At 53.4% G+C, this 20,545-nt stretch overlaps 7 protein-coding genes across 7 annotated transcripts; 3 read left to right on the forward strand and 4 right to left on the reverse strand.

Moving 5' to 3' along the window:
* Positions 1-1,677: 1,677 nt before the first annotated feature.
* Positions 1,678-3,215, reverse strand: HER10_EVM0011950 (putative alcohol dehydrogenase). The gene is made up of 2 exons (XM_035481358.1): positions 2,558-3,215; positions 1,678-2,486 (listed from the first exon to the last, which is right to left on the reverse strand). Exons 1-2 carry the CDS (start codon positions 2,937-2,939, stop codon positions 1,720-1,722), a joined length of 1,149 nt encoding a protein of 382 aa, XP_035325757.1. The 5' UTR covers positions 2,940-3,215; the 3' UTR covers positions 1,678-1,719.
* A 660-nt stretch (positions 3,216-3,875) lies between these two features.
* HER10_EVM0001118 (uncharacterized protein) lies at positions 3,876-5,093 on the reverse strand (the record flags this gene model as incomplete). Its single annotated transcript, XM_035470877.1, has 1 exon — positions 3,876-5,093. The coding sequence occupies one exon, from the start codon at positions 5,091-5,093 to the stop codon at positions 3,876-3,878; it is 1,218 nt and encodes a 405-aa protein (XP_035325695.1).
* A 599-nt stretch (positions 5,094-5,692) lies between these two features.
* HER10_EVM0010244 (putative cytochrome P450) lies at positions 5,693-7,921 on the forward strand (the record flags this gene model as incomplete). The annotated part of the gene is made up of 6 exons (XM_035479710.1): positions 5,693-5,888; positions 5,943-6,139; positions 6,204-6,550; positions 6,666-6,791; positions 6,854-7,332; positions 7,818-7,921. 6 exons carry the CDS (start codon positions 5,693-5,695, stop codon positions 7,919-7,921), a joined length of 1,449 nt encoding a protein of 482 aa, XP_035325748.1.
* A 1,042-nt stretch (positions 7,922-8,963) lies between these two features.
* Positions 8,964-10,670, forward strand: HER10_EVM0002182 (uncharacterized protein). Its single transcript, XM_035471906.1, has 2 exons — positions 8,964-9,650; positions 9,708-10,670. Exons 1-2 carry the CDS (start codon positions 9,419-9,421, stop codon positions 10,241-10,243), a joined length of 768 nt encoding a protein of 255 aa, XP_035325704.1. The 5' UTR covers positions 8,964-9,418; the 3' UTR covers positions 10,244-10,670.
* Positions 10,671-12,708: 2,038 nt separating this feature from the next.
* Positions 12,709-13,321, reverse strand: HER10_EVM0000499 (uncharacterized protein; the record flags this gene model as incomplete). The annotated part of the gene is made up of 5 exons (XM_035470278.1): positions 12,709-12,838; positions 12,898-12,951; positions 13,010-13,069; positions 13,133-13,195; positions 13,248-13,321. 5 exons carry the CDS (start codon positions 13,319-13,321, stop codon positions 12,709-12,711), a joined length of 381 nt encoding a protein of 126 aa, XP_035325693.1.
* Positions 13,322-14,231: 910 nt separating this feature from the next.
* Positions 14,232-14,879, forward strand: HER10_EVM0004962 (uncharacterized protein; the record flags this gene model as incomplete). The annotated part of the gene is made up of 1 exon (XM_035474588.1): positions 14,232-14,879. The coding sequence occupies one exon, from the start codon at positions 14,232-14,234 to the stop codon at positions 14,877-14,879; it is 648 nt and encodes a 215-aa protein (XP_035325724.1).
* Positions 14,880-15,607: 728 nt separating this feature from the next.
* On the reverse strand, positions 15,608-16,698 carry HER10_EVM0007305 (uncharacterized protein; the record flags this gene model as incomplete). Its single annotated transcript, XM_035476864.1, has 2 exons — positions 15,608-16,238; positions 16,328-16,698. 2 exons carry the CDS (start codon positions 16,696-16,698, stop codon positions 15,608-15,610), a joined length of 1,002 nt encoding a protein of 333 aa, XP_035325734.1.
* Between the last annotated feature and the right edge of the window lie 3,847 nt (positions 16,699-20,545).

The raw sequence follows: 20,545 nt of genomic DNA on the forward strand, positions 1-20,545 counted from the left end.
CGTTTGCTCTCCACACGAGGCACGAGGTATTCAAAAATGTCAGCGATGCAGCCGTTCTTCGTACGGGTCTTGGCTGATGTCCAGGGTAGCCTTGGTCAGCTTGCCGTACTTTTCCGACTTGGGAAAGCCAAACCGCGTGATAGGTGCATCAAAGATGCGCCGCTCATCAAATAGCCCGCCATATGACGCAGTAAGCTCGATGTTGTATTTGTTGTTTTTGCTTGAAATGTCGATGGTGATCGCATAGGCAAGGCTATGTCAGCCCTCAAGGCGGGTTTGAAGTCGAGTCTGCAGCTCCACGTCTCGCCTATCGGTGGCAGGATGTCGAGTACCTCGTTCCAGAGCCACCACAGTAGCGGCGCCGAAGTCGAGTTGTGGATTGGTTTGGAACAGAACCTTGTGGTTACGCAGGAGAACTCGTCTGCGTACATTAGGCACGGTAGTCGAAGCAATCTTTTGTCCGCGAAAAGCGCGTTTTGATGGAGGGAATCGTCAACGTTTTTGCCATCTTGAATCCAAATCGCCCTACGAGCTGTGATATGTCATCGGCGGCCTGTTGGATTTCGCGCAATAAGACCGTGGGCTGGTGCCGACGGTGCCACAACAAGCTCAGACAATGTACTGTCGTGGGTGAGGCTGGAGGTGTAGATTCCATAGATGCTAGTACCGTCTGTGAGCGTGGCCGTTGAGGCGGTTCTGGCACTACCACCCTGATGAGATATCTCGCCATTGCCAGAGATAAAAGGAAGAAGATGAGACATTGTATGTATACTTTGATCTCGCAAGCAAAAGGTGCTTGAATTGAGCAGAGACTTGGCGATAGATAATACAGACAAGAATGTGCAAAAGACTGCAGGCTGCCGACACGTATTTATATAGTCTCCGGACATGGTCTGTGGATGCGGCCGCTGCGAAGCCTGGCTCGCAGAGCTCTCCGAACCTGAGCAATACAAACCAGGACCCCAGTCCATTTGGCAGCGAATTCGGTCCCCTAGTCAAGGCAGAGCAAGTTCAGCGTAGAGACCCTGCACGCCCTCACAAACGCCAGCACACAGCGCCTTGTCATCCGGCGGCTCATGATACTCAGCCAGTCCACCTTTGCAGCTTATGCAAATAGGCTCGTCAGCTGACTCTCGCAGCCCCTGAGGCGCATTCGGCTGGTTAAGCCGTGTGGCAGATTTTTGTTAGGCTTAGCAGGAAAATTCACTCCCAAATTATCCGCCACTGCTCCACGCGATTCCATTCTACAACATTTATTCTCTACTTTCTCCCCCGTTAAGCAATCAATATCTGCCTGCTTAGTAGCCTCAGCGAAAGTTCTCAAAAGTTCTGCGTACAATGTCGCGACTGCCCAATTTAGCTGTCGGATACATCTGTACGGATGCCAAAGGCGCTTGTCTGCTGTACCATTTCGCCGGCTAGGTCAGGTGCAAAGCATCTTGATATGGCATCGTCGAACTAGCCTTCCAGCTCGCGAAGTCTGCCAGGCTCAAACAAAAAGGCTTGAAGACATACATATAAATGTCTTAGCGGGATTGAGCGAACCTCCGGATCGCCAGGAGAATGCCCTGCAGAGCGTTGCAACATGTATACTTTTGGCGTATTGGGACATGATTTCAGGACTCCGGGCCGGGATATGGGGAGGAATTCGTATGTATTACTTGGACTGCCGCAGTGTCCTCTATTTACAGACCGAAAGCCTCGCGCAACTAAGCCGTCCTACTCCGGAAAGCGGATGGCTACCTTGGTTTCCTTCTTTCCATTGAAGCGTTCGTAGTATCTTGGCGCGTCCTCGATGCCAATAACTGCGCTGATCACGAAGCTTGGATGGGCTTTGCCGCTGTTGATAAGATCGATCAACTGCGGAGCGTACTGCTTCGGATCAACGGCCCCTGTTCGGAAACTCAAGCCCTTGGCGAAGAAGGACGAGACGGGGAAGGGAATCGTGGGCGAGATGTCGCTGCCGTACGGTGCGCCAGGCGAATCGTCCTGTGAACTGTACACGCCCAGTTGGCCCATGCCTCCTTTGAAATGCGCCACGTCAATCATCTGCTGTGTGATAATGCCCTCGTCTATCTCAAGGCTCGAGTTCAACGCCTCCATGCCGACACAGTCTACAGTGCGCATGACCCCGTCCGGCTCGCGAGCCAGAATCTGGACGACGGGGTCTTTGTCAGCAAAGTTGATCGGGATGGCGCCGATGGAAGCGGCGAGATCGAGGCGGTCCTTCACGTGGTCGACAACGTAGACCTTGGAAGCTCCCCGCAAAATGGCCGAGTAGGCAGAAAGCAGCCCAACGGGACCCGCCCCGAAAACGGCGACGGAATCGCCGGGTTCGAATCCGGTGTAGTCGATGCCGGCCCATCCCGTAGCGAAGATGTCCGAAACGGTCAGGTAGTCGCGCTCGATCGTCGAGTTGGCGGTGTCATGAGTCAACGGGATAGGGATCAGGTTGGCTTCAGCGAAGGGGACCCTCGCGTATTCAGCTGCGCAGCCTCTTGTCAGCGAACCTCTCTTTCGCATGCCCAGGATGCATATGGAGCAGGCATATTCGTACCTTGCAGACCGCCTAGACCCATCTCACTATTCCCGAAGCCGAAGTATTCCTTCGACCTCGGCTCCATCTCCAGACGATCCTCAGACACGGTGTCGGGGATGATGACATAGTCCCCAACGGCGAAGGAGGACACGGCATCGCCGATCTCCGAGATGTAGCCGACGGCCTCGTGGCCCATTGTCCATGGCACCGCACCGCCCATGTAGCCGCGATAGATGTGCAGGTCGGATCCGCATACGGCCGCGGTGGTCACCCGCACAACGACATCCGTCTCGTTCAGGATGGCTGGCTTGGCGACATCTTGAACCATCATTTCGAAAGGCGTGCCATGGTAAACCACTGCGCGCATGGTCGCGGCTGGCCAGGAGAGATTGAGCGACATTGTTAGGTGTCAAAGAGCGTCGATGCTCGAAATAGTTGTGTGTATGAGGCGAAGATGCGATTCTATGGCGTGTGTGACGACGGTCTGGTGCGATTCTTGGTCCTCATTCACAGAGGTTTAAGACTTTGAGACATGGCGAGAGCAATAGTTATACGGGCATATGTTGACAAACGATGCAGGCTTTCCTCTACTAACACAATTGATTTACTACGTTGGCACATGTTGTCGGAGCACTCGTAGCCTAGCCAGTTGGCGTAGCAGGTAGCTCGAGCAACAATTGTTGAAGAAGCAACAGAGTATGCGCTATGCCTCACAGGAGTCAAAATAGACGCTCCGACCGATATGACCATCCTCAATTGTGGAGTCGTGGCTGCCGTATTCCGACATGCACATCAGCATCCCAAACGTGACGCTCAAAGGCGATCATCTCCACTCTGTCGAGATGGAGGCAGAAAATGGACTGGCCCAGAGCCCTTTCTGGCCTCAATCGGCAGCAAAAGACGACATTGACCCAGCGTGGATACTGCCAGGGATGAGGACCCACACATGAAGGTTCAAAAGCGTATCTGGATTCACGGAGGCAACGACCGTGGAAACATCGGAGCAGCTTTTCGCCGTTTCCACCACCCAGGTGTGAGATTATAGGCTGACGCCGCAAAGCGCTAGCCAGCCTGATGCGAGCCAAATCGGCTGCCTTGCAGTGGTCGAAGGGATGGTCGGGTGTAAAGGCAGCCATGACGCAGATTCCTTGAGGAGGCCGCCAGGAAAAAACCTCGCGTTAGCTTTCGGCTCTCCGAACCAAGCGTGCCCCGCTCTTCACCAGACCTTGTCATCCAAATACGGCGCATGTCGCAGAGTCACTTCTATCCAAGAAGCATTATTAACTAGACCCGCGGATGTTATGTGACATTGGTAGGCGCCGAAAATGACCCTTTGTTACGCATCTTGACTCAGTTGCACGTACTCAACTCCTGGAGCCATGCCCTCCATTTGGCAAACACACGCATCCATGTCCTTGCATGTCGCTTGAGAACCTCCCGTGCCGTACAGACCCGCCTCCGATCCTCGTCTTGCCTTCGCTCGGTCAGCGACGGGACCCACAGAGCCCAGCAGCATTTTCTGGCCGAGGAGGGGGCCCGGGCCCCGCAGCAGGATCTGGCCCGCATCCAGGTGGAGGTGGTCGATGATGTCCATGCCGGCCTGCCCCAGCTCGTCCAGTTCTTTCCACTGCTGTCCGCCGTTGCTATGCGCAGACCCGAGAGAGACTAGCTGCATCGTGTAGAGATCTTGACGCAGGGACTTTTCCGACTCTTTGACGCGTTTCGCCAGCGGGACGAATAATGTCCTCCACTGCTTCTTGATGTTGATGAGCGTTACGTTAGGGACGTCGTCCGGCAAGAAGCTGACGGAGACGGTCGGCGTCGCTCCGTTGTCACTTGTCAGGCTCGCACGGGCGACTTGGGCTTGCAGTATGAACTGGGCCTGGAGCTTCGATATGCCAGCCGCATGCAACGTCGGCGGCTCGCCCATGATCTTTTCGTGCGCATCCATGAAGTCGTCCAGGGTCCAGTTCTTGGCAAAACGAGAGAGCGCCACAACGATCTCTGGTTCTACTTGATGTTTGACATCTACGTCGCCTACATCCCGACTATGTCGAACCTGGTCGATGACGGCGCTGATGCGATGCTCGGCAGTTGTGATCTCTTCGGGGCTCGGAGAACTAGCCGTCGGCGGTCTGTCGTCCCACAGACGGATCATTTCTGCCTTGGATCGCGCTGCTAGCATGCCCTGATAGAGTTGTCTCTCATCCGCCGCGTGTGGGTCATCATCGGCATCAGACAAGTAATCCAGGCACTTGACCAAAACCTGAAGCTTATGGATATATGCGAGCTGTTGCAAGTGGCTCAGCAGCCTGATCTGGGCGAGTGTTTGCGACCTATCTAGCAAACTGTTGTTGATGACATGAACAACGAACATGAAACTGCGGGACTTTGCCCCTCGCACAGCCCAAGGCCGTAGAAGGCGACACGCTTCGTTGTGCTCATTGTATGAGTATCGAGGCGGACGAGTTACGGCTAGTGGATAGTGCGTAGGCAGGGCCTGGTCTACATCTGTTTGTAAGCTATTGAGAGGTCTCGATGGATTACAGCCCATTGTCACGGCGAGACGAGTACCAGAGTTCGCACGTCGGTCTGATGGCAGACAGATGTTGGCTCGATGTCTTTTCATACTTATACCGCTTCGCGCAAGATCCAGAAGCGGTGACATGGGCCCGGTACGTGGCTGTCCAATTCAGCTTCCTAGGCCGTTGACTTCGCTGCTCGATGTTCACGCCGTGCACAGGTTCGAAAGAGTCCAAACTATCCCCGCGGCGCAAAGAGCCACATTTTGCAGTGTTGCATTTCACTTCGCTGAACCCACACCAGTTGCACCATGGAGGGGTCGATTTGGGCAAAGACACCCAGAACTGCCCGTGATCGCGTCTGCCACGACACCATGACCTACGTCCATTCCACAAGACGTGTCATGGGCTCCACGAAGTACAATACTGTATCCAGCATACAGCCTTTTTCAAAGATCATTTAAGGTCTGATCCCCTAGACCTCCCTATCCGTAGACTTCTCGGTGCCAGAGACGGAGTAACAAACGTTGACCTGCCTTCCTTGCTCTCGTCATCCATCAGCCAAAGCTACCCACCAAGGGCTCACGCAGCCAGCGCAATCAGCAGCCAGCGCAATCAGCTTCCCTCCGCCATGGGGAATGTTGCCGCCTTCACGACCATCTTGACGTGGGGCCCGTTCTTGTATGCTGCCGTGCTCATCCTTCACCAGTATCTACGACTACGACACATCCCCGGCCCCTCTGCCGGATTCTCCCTTTGGTGGCTTCTACGTGCCGCGTATAGCGGTAGCATGCACCTCAAATTCTACGAGGCCGGCCTCAAATATGGTGTTTACCACTGTTCTCAGTCTCGTTCACGACGCTCGCTGACTCCTCTCACAGGATCTCTTGTTCGCGTCGGTCCAAACGACGTTGTGACGAGCGACCCGGACCTCTTGAGGCATATGCTCGGCGTGCGCACCAAGTACACGCGTTCAGACTGGTACAATGCGATGCGACTAGATGCAGGAAACGACAACGTGCTGTCCACTAGAGACGATACAGTGCACAGCAGACTCCGGTCTCAGATGGCGGGAGGGGTAGGTCATCTTCTCTCGTGTGCCGCAGGTCGATTCGTATGGACTGCTGACGATCGCGACAAAGTATTCTGGCAAAGAAGTTGTCGACCTTGAACTCACGATCGACGAAAGCGTCCTTCGACTCATGTCGATGATTGACGCATATGCTTCTCAAGACAAACGGTTCGACTTCGGTCTGAAGGCGCAGTACTTCACGCTCGACGTCATTTCGGATCTCGCATTCGGCAAGCCGTTTGGCGATCTGGCTACCGATTCAGACGTTTACGACTATATTCGCTCGACGGAACAAAGCATGCCGAACATCGTCGTCGCGGCCGTTCTGCCCTCTCTACTCCATGTGTTATCATGGCCTCTGCTTCGGCGGCTGTTGCCTTCGGAAGATGACGCCAACGGCTTCGGAAGGCTGATTCGGTGCGTCTTGTCCGCGTCCCATCTCGGATCTGGTCTGCGCTTGAAAGCTTAAATCGCCGACTCGCGCGGTCTTTGTTGCGTTCTCGCAAGCCCGGCATAGCTGACACGCCGACAGGATGGCGAAGGAAATCGCCGGCGAGCGCTTCGGGCCGAGCAAGAAGACGAGGCAAGACATGCTTGGCTCTTTCGTAGCACACGGCCTGACGCAAAAAGAGGCGTCGTCGGAAATCCTCATGCAAATGTACGACTTGCCAAGATCTCTTCGATCCTATACTTTGAGGCCACTACTAACCCTTTCGACAGACTCGCTGGATCGGACACGACGGCCACGGCGATCCGAGCTACGCTGCTTCACCTCATCACCAACCCACGAGTGCTCGCGACACTTCGTGCAGAGATCGAGCGCTTCCGGCCGTCTTGGCCTGTCGTGAAAGAAGCGGAGGCGCGAAACATGGCTTACCTGCAGGCTGTCATCAAGGAAGGCTTACGTATCTTCCCTCCAGTTGTCGGACAGATGTCGAAGGAAGTCCCCAAAGGCGGCGACACTTTCAAAGGCGTGCACTTACCGGAGGGAACGTGCATCGGTTACGGAGCGTGGGGTATCTTCCGCCGAGGCGACGTTTGGGGACAGGACGCCGACGACTTCCGACCGGATCGATGGCTCACGGCAGATGCGGAGAGCCTGAGATCGATGGATACAACACTCGAGCTTGTCTTTGGCCACGGCAAATGGAAGTGTCTAGGACGGAATGTGGCGATGATGGAGTACGTTGCTGCGGCGTGTCCGGCGTATGGTTCTCTTCTTGCGAAGACGACGTGCTGACGCTTCAAGCAGCTGCTGCGGAGATTTGACTTCGTATTGTGTGATCCTACGAGGCCGTGGAAGTCACTCAACTATGGGATCTTTCTGCAATCCGAGTATTGGGTGAGGGCATACAAGCTACCGGTAGGAGCGTCCGGCCAAGATACGTCAGAGCAGAGCGAGGTTGCGCCGCATGCCGTCGCCGCTGCAGGTTAGTGGCTGGATAGCGCCGGCCAAACAGGCGACGACAAGTGTGGCGGCGCTGCGGCTCGCCTAGTACCACGGAGCAGGTCGCAGGGACCTGACTCGCATCAGCCACCCCCCTTTTTTTTTCTTCTATTTTTTTCCGTATCCTTTAGATTGAGGGTGTAGAAGCTAATAAAAAGGCTCGACTCGCATCGCCTGCCTCCTGTCTCTCTACCTATTGTCTCTCCCTTCAAGCGTTGCGTCAGGTTCAACAGCTAGGCTGTCGAGACGATGCGACATTACACATGGGCATTGCTGGTGACACGACCGAAATGGTCGTTCGGCTGCGAAAGATCACCGCATTTTCTTGGCCCTCCTCTTGAAAGATCAGCAAGGTAGGAGAGAAACGGTCATGCAATTTTTGGCTAGAAGAACTGGTCAGCAACCAAGTCACACAGAACATCTCGTGAGTGTCTCTTCCACTACAGCAGACGCGGCAACAGCAATAGGCGACGGTGAAGCTGCAAGCGAGAATAGTCTGGTTTGTGCCCCGATCTCGACCACAGCCTACTGTACACCGTCACACACTCCAAAGGCCTCCATTTTGCCCGCCAGCGTGTTAAGCTCGCCCGGAGAGTCGGCATCAGTGCGACTCACCGGACAAACAAATCGGCTGTTCCTGCAAGGCATGCTGTCGCGCACGTTGTCTCGTGCCCGCCGGCCCTCAATCCCCGGTCTGGTCGACGCCGGAGTCCTTGTGTGGGAATCGGTCCGCTCGTAGCCCTACGACTCAAAACCATTATGAAATAGGAGTTCCTGCTGTGCAAGCCCACTAGTGCTTCCTTGAGCATCGACTGTGAGCTACGTGGCTTGTGTTCCTCGTCGTCTGTCAGCAATTAGAAATTCACGAACAAAAGTGGGAATGTGTCGCTTCGCCACACGTGGCGCTGCCCATTCCTGCCGTACGATGCCGCCTTACCACAAGACCTGCCGGCGGTCTCGTACGGTACAGTATCTAGATACGACCCCTTCTTGCCGAGACGAAACAAGCCACTATCTACCGTGCATGTTTTCCACTTGCTTCCTCGCTTTGTGACAGAATATGATGCTAGCGGCGAAAGTTCAGGAAGCGATTCTAGGTGTCATTGTACTTCTGCCCCTGCCATTCTGCGTTCTGGGTCGGAATCGACGTTGGACAAGTCGAGATTCGTGAGCTCTAGATTCGCATCCAGGCTCGCTTTGGGAGCAACAAATGGATTCAAAGGCCTAGACCGACCCGTTGGGTGGCTGATTGGTCTGTGCAATCGGACCTAGGTCCGGCTTTGCTCACTTGTGGCCCGTGGGTGGGGTGGAGCCTCGACTGGCTAGCAACAACGACTTTGCAAGGCCATCGGATGCCCCGCTTCCTTCACCTCACGCCACTGTCCCTAAGACACCACGAGTCTCTACGGTTACGATGTGTCGTTGGCATCCCGGGTTCGCAACTGCAAATTCCGGTTCGCTTGAACCATTGACTACGTAGTAGCGAGAAACAAAGTCGACGTCTACCAGCGGGCAACCTATTGCGAAATGGATCGTCGCACGGTCAAGCAACGAAGCTTCCTTCCGAGTCCAATGCAGCCAATCGCACCTCAGCGGCTCGGCAAGGCGCCGCCAGCATGCAAGACCGAGGCCAGAGATGATGATGCAGGCGCCAAAGTCGAACGTTCGGGCGCTGTCAGACCGCCTTTTCGCCCACCTAGCTCGCCTTACATCCACTCGGCACAGCCCTCGACTCAAATAGAGAGAGCTGCTGCAGACCGCGCCAGGCCGTGGCCTGGTATAATCGCATCTATCAGAGCTTTCTTCCGAAGGCCCGACGAAGATCAAGTCAACAGTAAATGACCGACGGTCATGGAGACCTAACTGCCGTGACGCCATGCGCCCAGCGGACTGTCGCGCGCTGTGATCGGGATGCCCGATCAGCACGCGACAACGCAGCAGCGGACGTGGACAGCACAGTGGATGATGCGACAGCTGGTGCTACATCTCCTTGTTCTGGCGCGACGTCAACTTTGGGATGGCTGATGGAAAATCGTGGTTTGCGTGATACGAGCACGCTTACGAGGGGTGGTATGCCAGGTCGTCTTCCTCTCCAAGCGTTTTTCTCCCCTGCTAATTGTAACACAGCCGTAGTCATAGAAGCCCCTGGCGACCAAGTAAACGATTTCAGGTCTCCGCCAACAGGAACTGCTGGGAGCAGACATGTAGTCGACGCGGGCAGCGAGGATGCGTCTCTTGACGCACACGACCTCCTCATCTTCGACAAGATTGTTGGTCATCGTCGAGACCCCCAGACCCGGACTATTTCTCACATGCGCATGCGCTGGAGAAACGGCGCTCTGACATGGGAACCGGAAGCGAGTATACGAAAATGTGCTGGTCAACACCTGCTGTCCTACTGGGATGGTGTGAATGGCATACGAGAGGGCGCTATGGCGGAGAGCTCGCAGCGCACTTCAGAGGTCCTTCCAGAGGTTGAGAAGCACGTGACAACGACCGCAAGCATCGTAGCCCTGGATGTGTGTTGGATTGCGTCGCTTAAGCGGCCACGGGAGCCTCAATGGCCTCAATGTGATGTGCCATACAGCGAGCGGGCAAGTATAGAAAGTTCTGCGGTTGGCGAGCGTGGACGTGAAAGGGCAGCGATAGTCGACGAAGCTTGAATGCGATAGCGGGTCCGGATACGGTAGCCACCGCACTGACGAACGCAATAGGACCGGCCCGGCGACAGGCACGGAAAAGGGACGGTCATGGTCAGCGGAGAGTTGATGGGATAGCAGACAAGTTGGCGCCGGCAGTTGCGAAATCGAACAGGAGGCTTTCGACGACTGAGCTGATGGCACACAAGAGACAGCGGCCAGCGGAGATTGCCACTACGTCGTCAAGAAAGCGAGTCCGTCTACTACAACACCGGACATTCAGTTCTGCCAATCGCCAGCTGATTAAATCCGATGACCGAGTTGACGTGGAATCACGCGTGACAGGAGCAGGGCTGATGCCCATCATAAAGCAATGCCGACTTGGCTACACATCTTGCAGGTTATGTAGCGTGCGATCACCGACTTTATCAAATCTATAATATAGTTCATCCATTCATGTTGTCATATCTGTGTATGGCGGGAATCACTTGACGCCATAGTCTCCTTTCTTCCGCCCCCGTCAAGATGCTCTCACTCACGAACTCGACTCCGATTGCACCGGAACACCCTTGAGTAACAACCTCATTCCCAAGCTACATCTTGCTGTCTTTGACCTTGAGAATCATGATGGCCCTTGGGCGCCAGAGTTAAATCGAAATATGGGCTTATAGGAAAAACATTTCCCTTTCGGATGTCTTTGATGTCACTGTCAGACATTCGTGCCAATATTTCGGACTCCCAAGGAATTGAGGCCAGGAAGTTTACCTCCGTCTGGTCCTTGGCCGAGTGCGAGTTGCAGTGCTTGTAAAGGAGACGAAACAGTTCGAATGTGTTTTCGCGTTGTGAAACTAACGTCACGAGCTCCTGGTGCGTCCGGAACGTTGTATCCCGTATGATACCTCCAAGGGAGTGTGGCTGTAACTTCGCCCCGCGCTCCAGGAGCAGTGCTACCGTCTTACGCGCCGAGTGGTTTTCCAGTAACAACCGACTCAAGGCCGTCTGGCCGTATTTATCCAGGATGTTCACATCGACGCCTCCAATGTCAAGCAGACATTTTGTCGCCTTATACGATGTCATTGCCAGCTCAAAAAGGAGCGGCCGTTTACCAACATCAACATCTGTTGCCCGCACCATGCCGTTCGGATTGGCCCCACGTCGAATCAGCCTCCGAACCAAGACGTCTCTGTCAGAGCTGGATCTCTCCGGAAGAGACGCCGGGGGCCAGAAGAGCCAAGCGAAGGAGATGTTGCAGGTCACACCTTACTTCATGTTCAAGGAAACATGCGGCAAGGCGAAACAGGCCATTTCGGCAACAGCGTTTCATGAGGAGGTCCGCCTGATTCTCGGGGGCTATCTTGCCATAAACATCGGTCTGTTGTCGAAGGAGTAGTTGGATGGTTGAACTACGTGTAAGCGGGCACTGTACCGCATAGAACAGCGGGGTGCGGCCACGCGCGTCTCTCGAGACCACCTCCGATGGCGTTTCCTCGAGGATCCGCTTGACAACAGCGTCCAGACCGGTGGCGGAGGCAACATGGAGAGGCGTAAGTCGACTACTTGATGATGGCTGATCGCTTGTCGACTTTCCCAGATACGTCGTGATATCTGGAGCAAGCAACTCGTCCAAGTGCCATTCAATTGCACTGGTCATGCCCAGAATAGACGTAACAAGCTCCTCTCTCCGCTTAAAAACGGCGACGGCAAACGGGGATAAATCAGCAGGAGACTGACCCAGAATTCGTGAAAACTGCGATGCAAACCGCTTTGAGAACATATCGGTACGCGTGATGGCGAACTGCGGGGCCCAAACATCCATCCCAGCATACACCGATGCCTCGATTACGCGAAATGCCACGGCATCATCACGGCAGTGAAGAACTGCCCATCGAGCAGCAGAACAGCGTTCTGAAAGAACGTTGTGCCGATAAATCCGTGGTCCGAAGGCTTGCCGAAACTTCTGGGAGCACTGCAGGACGCGTATCCGTGTTGGACGGTCACAAAGTCAAAGATGATGTCAACAAGCTCGGGGAGTAATCTGTCCAGCATGATGTCTCAAGAGAAAGTGAGAGAAGGTTTGATGGTGAGATCTCGAGACGACTCTGGTTGCAGCTGGTCGCGTCCTACTTATACAGGCCGGCCGCTCAACAACGCACGTGATAATTCGGGACCGTCGAGCCATAGGAAGACAATACAATGCAGGCCCGCTGCGTCTTCAGTTGCGAGATGGAACTATTGAGTCCTCATACCAGGGCCATCGGAGATTGGCAACCTTTCGTGTGTCTACGGTACCTATGAGGCCCAATGCCAGCACATTCGCTGCATTCATTCTTTTCGCCTTGTGCCCTGACGACGCTATTCACTCAGCAGACCGAATCTTGCCCCTGTATCACTCTATCGCTTCCTAGTCGCGTCCCCATCTGGTCGTGCGATCGCACGGCAAAGATCCCCGTCCTCAACCACTCAACAGAGTGTGTCCAGTACATGCATGACTAAAAGTTGACAAGATTGGTCATGTCTCCTAGATCCACACCGTCCGCGTCCAAGCCCTCGGGCGCAGGAAACGCCTGAGACTCCATTATCTTGTAGAAGCTCTCTACTTTGTCGTTCAACTTCGCAACGCTTTACACGTGCCAGACATTAGCACGCACCGCCAACAGTATCCGCTCAAAGGGACTCACAGCTCTGCGAGGCTAGTCAAGGTTGACTCGAATGATTTGTGGAAAGCCTCATCACTAGCAGACATATGTCAGCATATATTGCCAGTGGTCGTATCCTGGCGACTGAACATACCGATCCGTGGTGTCGGAGAGAATCTGCTGCAGGGTACTGAAGTTTTCGGACAAGTAGGTTCTGTGCAGGGGTTAGGTAATTCCGGGCAGTCTCACACCAGAGAGCTCTTGGTAACGGACATACTCCAGCTCATGCTTCCACTCTTGCATGGGTGAGGTGTTCTGGGGGCCCTCTCGGGGTCTTGTTCTACGAATGGATGGTCAGTATGGAGCGGTCGGGAATTCTCACATCCTCTTACATTGAGAAACCCTGAGGTAATTGAGGCCTGACTGAGCCGCCTTGGAGGCCGTCTCTACCCTGCACCGCGACCATCGTCGGAGACTGTCTTTGCACTCTCACTGCCCCGCCGGCAGCCTGCTGATGGCTACCGTGGCCGCTATTGCCACTATTTCGAAGCGCACGCGGGTCACGGGTCAGGTAGAACAACGGGCGTCGCTGCGCCGGACGGTCTACTCTGGACGGGTGTCCATTCGATGGTTCTGTATACATCGTCGACGGCCGACGCGGTATGAGGGCAAGGAAGCAGGGCGGACAAGCCAAAGGCGAAAAGCAGCGTGGCTATGGTGCGGAACTCATCTTGCAAAACAACCGTGTTCGCTGATTAAGGACACTCTAAGTAGTCGATGCAGCCCGGCTGATCATTGTATGTGCTGTTGCGGTCGCAAGTCAAGCGGGTCTTGGAATGGGAGCCGCTTCAGGCTCAAGGCACGGAATGCGCTCTGGTCCGGCTGATCCAGAAGTGAAGTTGGCGTTTCCCGCTTCGCCGCTTGTCCCGCAGGTACGTACCGCCGCGTCTAGATCTCACGCTCATCGTGGCTGGGGTGCCGCGGAGTCTAGACCGACGAGGCGACGTTTCTTGCCAACGGCAAGGCGGAGCTGGATCCACAACCGGCAGGGATCGCAACGCACTTCATTTCGCCTCTGAGCCAAAATCGTCCACGAGCAAGGGTCCAGAGCGAGGGTTCACGAGCAAAGGGACCAAACCAGCCCAATGATCACAAATTGGACGCACTGCGTACCGCTTCGGCTGAAAGTTCAATGTATCCCGTTGTCGTTATTTTGCGACCATGCGGGGATGAAACGGGAGCTCCAGATCTGGAGATCGCTTTGCGAAGCCAGCTTTAGCTTCTTCAGTGCAGACCAGAAAGGGTTATAAGCTGCTAGTCAGCCAGGTTTTGGACACGCCTTGAGAAACCCATCAAGCAACAAACCTCTCACAGCCATGGCCACCTCAACCCCGAGCAACACCAGCGATGACTGGGAGAAACTGAAGAAGCTCATCTTTGAGAACGACACCTATCTCGAAAAGCTATCTGAACAGGATCTCTTCCTGTTGATCATCGGCAATGACCTCCGTGGGATCCTTGCGGGGGAGAAGAATCGGGAGTTTCACTTGCTCCTGACGCTCGGGAGCAAGCAGGATAGCTTGTCGGAACGGTTCTCAAGCACTTCCAAGGCCGACGAAGATCTCATCTCTTCGTTGAAGGGCTCGCTGAGGAATGGCGACAAGATTGACGAGGAGAGGTTTCTACTCAAGATTGACGAGGCCGGAGCCAACCTTCATCTACACCTCTACAGCCTCCTCCATCCCGGCAACAAAGAGGGATACATGAGTGTTCCGTCGAACCTTTTCGTCTCGGAAAACAATGCAGTCCAGGAGTCAAGCTTTCTGTCCACATACGACGTTTTGAAGCCGATGGACAACCTCCAGTTCGTTTTCTCGTCTTCCCATGGCACCTCGGAACTCCAAACCAGAGAATCCGCCGACGTGCTCTTCGCACAGCTTCCGGACGGTACCTGCCCTGACCACCTCAGGACATGGACGTTCAAGGAAGGAGAGGATACTATGAAAGAGGACGATGCTGCGTAGGGCGCAAGGGAAAGCATAGGAGAGAACATAGCTCAGCCGATGGCATTCGTTTATGGGCCAGATGTTTTCGGACAAATTGTAGATCGTTGCTCCGGCCCAGACGACGGGAGTTAGGTTACATACACAAATGCCAAGAGTCATTCCACGATCAATTCTCAAGTGCAAGTGGTTCTGTGTCTTTTACGGAAGCTAGTGCATTCTCTTCGTCCCCGCATCGGCTGCGTGCACAAGCTCTACATAGGCTCTACATAGACAGCAACGACGTATACGTCCCGCAGTTAGAAGCAGAAACGGAATCGTCGTTCGAGATATGGAGCATGCCAAGTCCAGTATATGACAGGTAGAGACATCAGAGTACGTGATCAAGTCACACGGCTCTTGCGAGAACAGCCATCACATAACACAGACGCCTCGACATTTTCCTGTCTCAGATAAAGGACTTGATTCCGTGGTATAAAAAGGTAGGAGGAAGGGAACGACTTAGTTTAGGGTTTGTTTTAGCGTGTTGAATTTGCGATTGCGAGATAGACTAGGGGACAAACATAGTGAAACAGAGAAGATATCAAATCCCGATCGTTATCCTATCTAGCTAGAGAAAATACAAGAGGTTATGAGCAGGAAAGAAAGGTAAGATTCGAAACAATGACTCTGGAAACCAAACGTCAATCTGTGCCCTAAGACCACTGGGCTTCATCGCGGAATTGAGACGCGCTTAACTAGCTACTCCGTCACTTAGCCGTTTTTTTCGCCTCACGCTTGGTCTTTGTCACCTCCAGCGGATCGTGAGGCGTGGGGCTGCGCTCTTCTCTCTTACGATCACCCCTCTTCCACTCTTCATGACGGTCCCAAGAGATGATGGCAGCTGAGAAGATGGCCAGATCGGCGGCTGGCATGACCGTGCCCTTTGCGAGAATGACTCGGTCCCCGATCATATAGTCTCGGACGGCGGCCACGGGCTTCATGCCGAAGACCGACCTGACTGTGGACCGCGTCTCGAAGGTTTTCTGGTTGTTTCCATCCAACCACTTTACCTTGACTACGGTATGTGGGAGGGGTTTCCTTCGCTCCTTTCTCCCCGCACCCTTTCCATCGGAGTGCGCGTCGTCTTTCGTCGTCGCCTCCAGATAGTTGGGATCCAGCAGCCTGATCGGGTCCTGATGGCCCTCCGGACTGACCCACGCAACACCCTGAATGGCGATTCTGAGTCTTCCGTTCTGCCTTTCGGAGCGTATCTGGTTCGGATCGCGCCTTTCGTCGTTGAGACACTTCTGGCCAGAGACCCCGTAAGACGGCACGAGCTCTAGCTTCTCGGCGTTAGGTGGTCCGCGGCCAACGACATTATGGTATCGATTGAATCCGCTCCCCGGAGATAGCCGTATTCGGTGACGTCCCCTTCCTCGTCATCCGCAGCACGGAGCCCAAAATCGTAAGACGTTACCAGGTCGCACGGATCCTTAAGCGGATCGTCTGTGACGATGATAGGCACAGCCGTTCGCGAGACGAAGAGAGCTTCGTCTTCTGCTTCACTCGGCCCATCTTCTTCCCATTCGGGGTCTTCATCAACCGGCATGGCCTCTCCAGGCTCTTGTTTTACCGCACTCAACTCGGCCTCGAGCGCGTCTGCACGTGCCTTCAGGGCCCAGACGGCTTTCTGCAAGCCGTCCGAGGTCCCCTCAAGCTCGCCCTCCAAGGTGGACGCGGCTTTCTTTGCTTTTGCGGCATAAGCCTCTGCAGCCTTGTTCACCGTTTTGGAAGACTTGGCTGTACTGGCCTTGCTGACAGGGGTCTTTGTGGTTTTCGAACGTGTGGTTGGTGCCATCGTGAGTTGCTCGAGGCCGATAGACTTGCGGAAATCGGCAGTGGGACATCCCAATCACCTCCGATTTATATTCTACAATGCCTATGACGGAAACCTGTTACTTGAGTGATACGAAACCAGCTCTTCGGTCGCGACAAAGAAGGCGGGAGCATGAATGGGATACTGGGGCAAGACCCAAGCGGGACAAAGGACTCAAAGAGACATTTGTCGGCACGTTTCAGGTCCCGGCACGAATTGTAGATGCTTCTGATGAATTGGGGAGCCAATTCGTCTTCCGTATCTATGCTCTCAGCGAATCTTGTTCCGCCTCTGGGGTGGTACACAGTTACTGTCGAGTTCCAGATTCTGCCAGGTACCACGACAACATGAGAGCCGGGTTGATTCACGAGGCGTTAAATGTGGCTTCAGTGAGACGAGTCGTTTCGGCGGAGGCCCTGTTCGGAAGGCGTGTTATTCTCGAACACCAAATTCGGAACCCTTCCAAGGTTTTCGGTGTCCTCTTGTCTTTTTCCAGTGCCTAATTTTGTCCGTTTCTATGATGCATTTTCGGCCGCCATGATTGCCCGCCTCGTTCTTTGAACTCACCATTGACAGCATAGCCGTGTGATCGGTGCCCCATCGTGGATGAGGTGGAGTGTAGTGTACGTAAAGAGGATGCGCTCGATGGACTCATCTGGATCGTGACTACAGAACTCACCTTCGAAAGGCACACTGTACGATAAAGTATGTACATACAACCAAGCACGCGTCATAATCAAGATTTGTTTATGGCTTTACCGATTCAACGAGTTACACTCAAGACGAAAATCAAGATGAGGCTCGTCGCGACATCGAAGAGCAGCCGCTAACGGCTCCGGCTGCAAGATATCGGCATAGAATACCAGCTCTTCGTGCTGATCGCGCACTTGAAAAGACACGCGTCTGACGCGGCATCTCTTTTACAAATGATGAGAAAACAAACCTCAATATGCCTGACGTCTTTCCGAGCCAGTATAATGTTGAACAATATCGCGCCACAAAAAGAAATGCTGGAAGCACGCATCAAGCGACAAACAGCGAGAACGCCAGAATACCAAGCCCAAATCGCCAAGGCGGAAGGTAATCTTCAATTGATCAACATGATTCTGATGAGCTTCTCGGCTGAGCAAAACGCCTCTGTTGATCAGCGGGTGAGCCTCAACCAGCATCAGTATAGGACGCAAGAGGCTCTACGGACGGTGATCTACGACATGACATAGAAAGAGATCAGCCTGATGTTCGATCTTCCCACTCGTTATAGAGAGAGAGGCACCGCTGAATTCAGTCGTTGTTCTAGACCATGGGAATAAGGTTGCTGAAGTGCTTCCAGCGCAAAGACGGGGTTACCTTTTTGCAACGAGACAGGGCTAGAGTGATCTTCATATTTCACCGTATTTGAACATGACAGAACATGAGGAAGGAGATCGACTTATGTTGCGGGTGATTGGGAGGATCTTAAAAGGTTCGGTATAGCATTAGATTGTTACGTTGAATAGCGTGGTGTCGCTAGGTAGTGACGCAATACGGAGATTCATTTTTATTTAGTGACTAAGATACATTGTCAAAGAACTCATGCGGCCTAGTCTGAACATGTGTCGTAGCTTGATTCATCAGGAGGCCGTTGCTAATTTTTGCGGCCTTCTTCGGACTCGTATCCTCAAGTGGGACAAGGCGGCATCGAGTAACTTAATGCCTTTGCCTTGCTTGAACTGATCACACGCCGCATAATTCAATAACCGCGAGAACCCCTCTTCTAAATGCTGATTGGATGGGAACGCTACTCTATTTTTAAGGCTCAGCGATCCGTACAAATGGTACGCGTTCGGCGATGGCTGGTCCGTTGACTTCCTTGAGCTCACACCAGGAGCGAAGGTTGTGGGGACAGAACCCACCGAACTCAAGGGAGAAGAGATACACCACAAGCGAAGCAAAGATGGATGCAAGATTACAAAACCAAGCCCTTCTCCTGTTTTCTGACTATATCATGCTGCACTTCCATGTTGGGCGCAGTAGTGACATGCCAACGGCAACGGCAGCTGTTGCACGATGGTAGTCCTCGACACCATGGCTTTGGGGGTATAACTGGAAAGAACTGGAACGACCTAGACGGTGCGAGAGATATTCAGCAAAAACAAATTGACAGACTGAAGTATAGACATCTTTACCGATTTAACTATGCCCTAGCTTTCGCGTTTTTACGATCTGGGTCCGATCCAGTGTCAATTGCAGAAGACGCCGAACTCGTGGATCTATGTCCGCGCAATTCAGTGTCAACCGCACGTTGTCACGGAGCTGCTTTCGCTGCCGTTTCTTAACGTCTCTGCGCAGAACAAAATCCCACGTGCATACCTCGTACGACGCAGCAAGTCCTGCATGCAATGGTAGGCGATATCTTGATACTGACGACAGATCGTGACCCTCAATAACCATTGGCTGCAAACAGAGGCGTCCTTGCACATAAAACACCGCCGTCGTTGTCACCGCCGTCGCGGTTTGTGAGAAGAGCTTGTCGAATGCGGTCACTGTTGTAGCACTTTGGTCGATTGACGGGTCCCAAACGGCTAACGTGAGGTCTTTGAAAACTACCTCTCTTCTTTTCGGGTTGTAGTGGGCGTCGGACGATACCAGGTAGCGGATGATTGGACAACCCGCTTGGTGTTGTTGAGGTTGCAGTTGCCGGAACGCGAGATATCTCGGGGATTCCCCATGCAGGAGGCATGTAAAGTCTTTACTGACCAAAACAAAATTCACACACTTAATTGCGTCACTGAAAAGATCATGGAAAATAAAACGATGGATTTCTTCCATCTGTGTTGTTGTCGGGCATTGTAACGCCATTCTCAGGTGAAAGTCATTACTTTTTTTGCGTATCGGCCAAAGGAAGTTGATCAGCTGGAAGGAACGACTTATGTATGAGTTGGCGCAGAACACCAAGAGCCTGTTCTGATGCTGACGAGCGTCTTGGAGCAGTATCTACCTCTTGAGTGATGACGAGGAAGGCTGCCATGAGGCGATCCCTTAAAGAGAAGAGCATAGGGGGGCGGAAAGGTCCAGACCCGCCTTTCATGTCCATGTGAAAAGCCATTTGGTGAGAACTGTTTTGGATGATAAAAGCAAATGATATGAACACAGACGGAAGAACGCGAAAGTTCTGCAACGAAGGCACCTCTAGAAGCTTGTGCCTTCTTGCATAGTATCTATGGCCGGTCATGCTCTTGACTCCCATGAAAGCTTCCAGATATGGGCGACGAAGTGGCATGTTGGAAATGGTGAGCGTTTCGAGTCCTGTAATTCTCCAAGGTACGCTTACACAAAACAGACGACAAGAAATATCTACCTCATGAAGATGACTCGGAAATAATCAAAGACTACGATAGCGCTAGTCTCTTTTCTTTGAGAAGACTTGAGGTAAGTAAGGTCGCTCGCGAGCATCAGGCTGAGCTGTCTCTAATTTCCGAAATCAGCGAAAGACCTTGCCTTTGGCACATTACATGGAAATTCAAGAGTGCGTTTCGCAGAGATGGGCGTCACGACTACAGATCTGTACGAAGTTCGTTCGATTCGCAACGTATCTCCACATCCCTATCGAGACGGTCTATCTAGCGGTCAACTGTCTTGACCGATTTCTCTCGGTTCGAGTCGTGTCAGAATACCATCTCGACGTCATTGGAGCGACCATCTTCGCCATTGCGACCGAGTTCGAAAGATCGAGTATACCTTCTGTGTTTGAACTCGACAGTAGTCTCGCAGAGCGATACCAACCAGAAGATGTTCCTTTTGTCAAGGCAACCATAGTTGACGTTTTAGAGAACTCGCTCAAAACACCGAG

Source organism: Colletotrichum scovillei, assembly GCF_011075155.1.
Source record: "Colletotrichum scovillei strain TJNH1 chromosome Unknown Contig00015, whole genome shotgun sequence".
Taxonomy (NCBI): domain Eukaryota; kingdom Fungi; phylum Ascomycota; class Sordariomycetes; order Glomerellales; family Glomerellaceae; genus Colletotrichum; species Colletotrichum scovillei.

Coding starts and splice junctions, on each gene's coding strand:
- HER10_EVM0011950 (XM_035481358.1), bottom strand. CDS start 2,939: ATGTCGCTCAATCTCTCCTGGCCAGCCGCGACCATGCGCGCAGTGGTT. Junction 2,487..2,557: donor GGGTCTAGGCGGTCTGCAAG/GTACGAATATGC, acceptor GAGGCTGCGCAG/CTGAATACGCGAGGGTCCCC.
- HER10_EVM0002182 (XM_035471906.1), top strand. CDS start 9,419: ATGACCGACGGTCATGGAGACCTAACTGCCGTGACGCCATGCGCCCAG. Junction 9,651..9,707: donor GAGCACGCTTACGAGGGGTG/GTATGCCAGGTC, acceptor ATTGTAACACAG/CCGTAGTCATAGAAGCCCCT.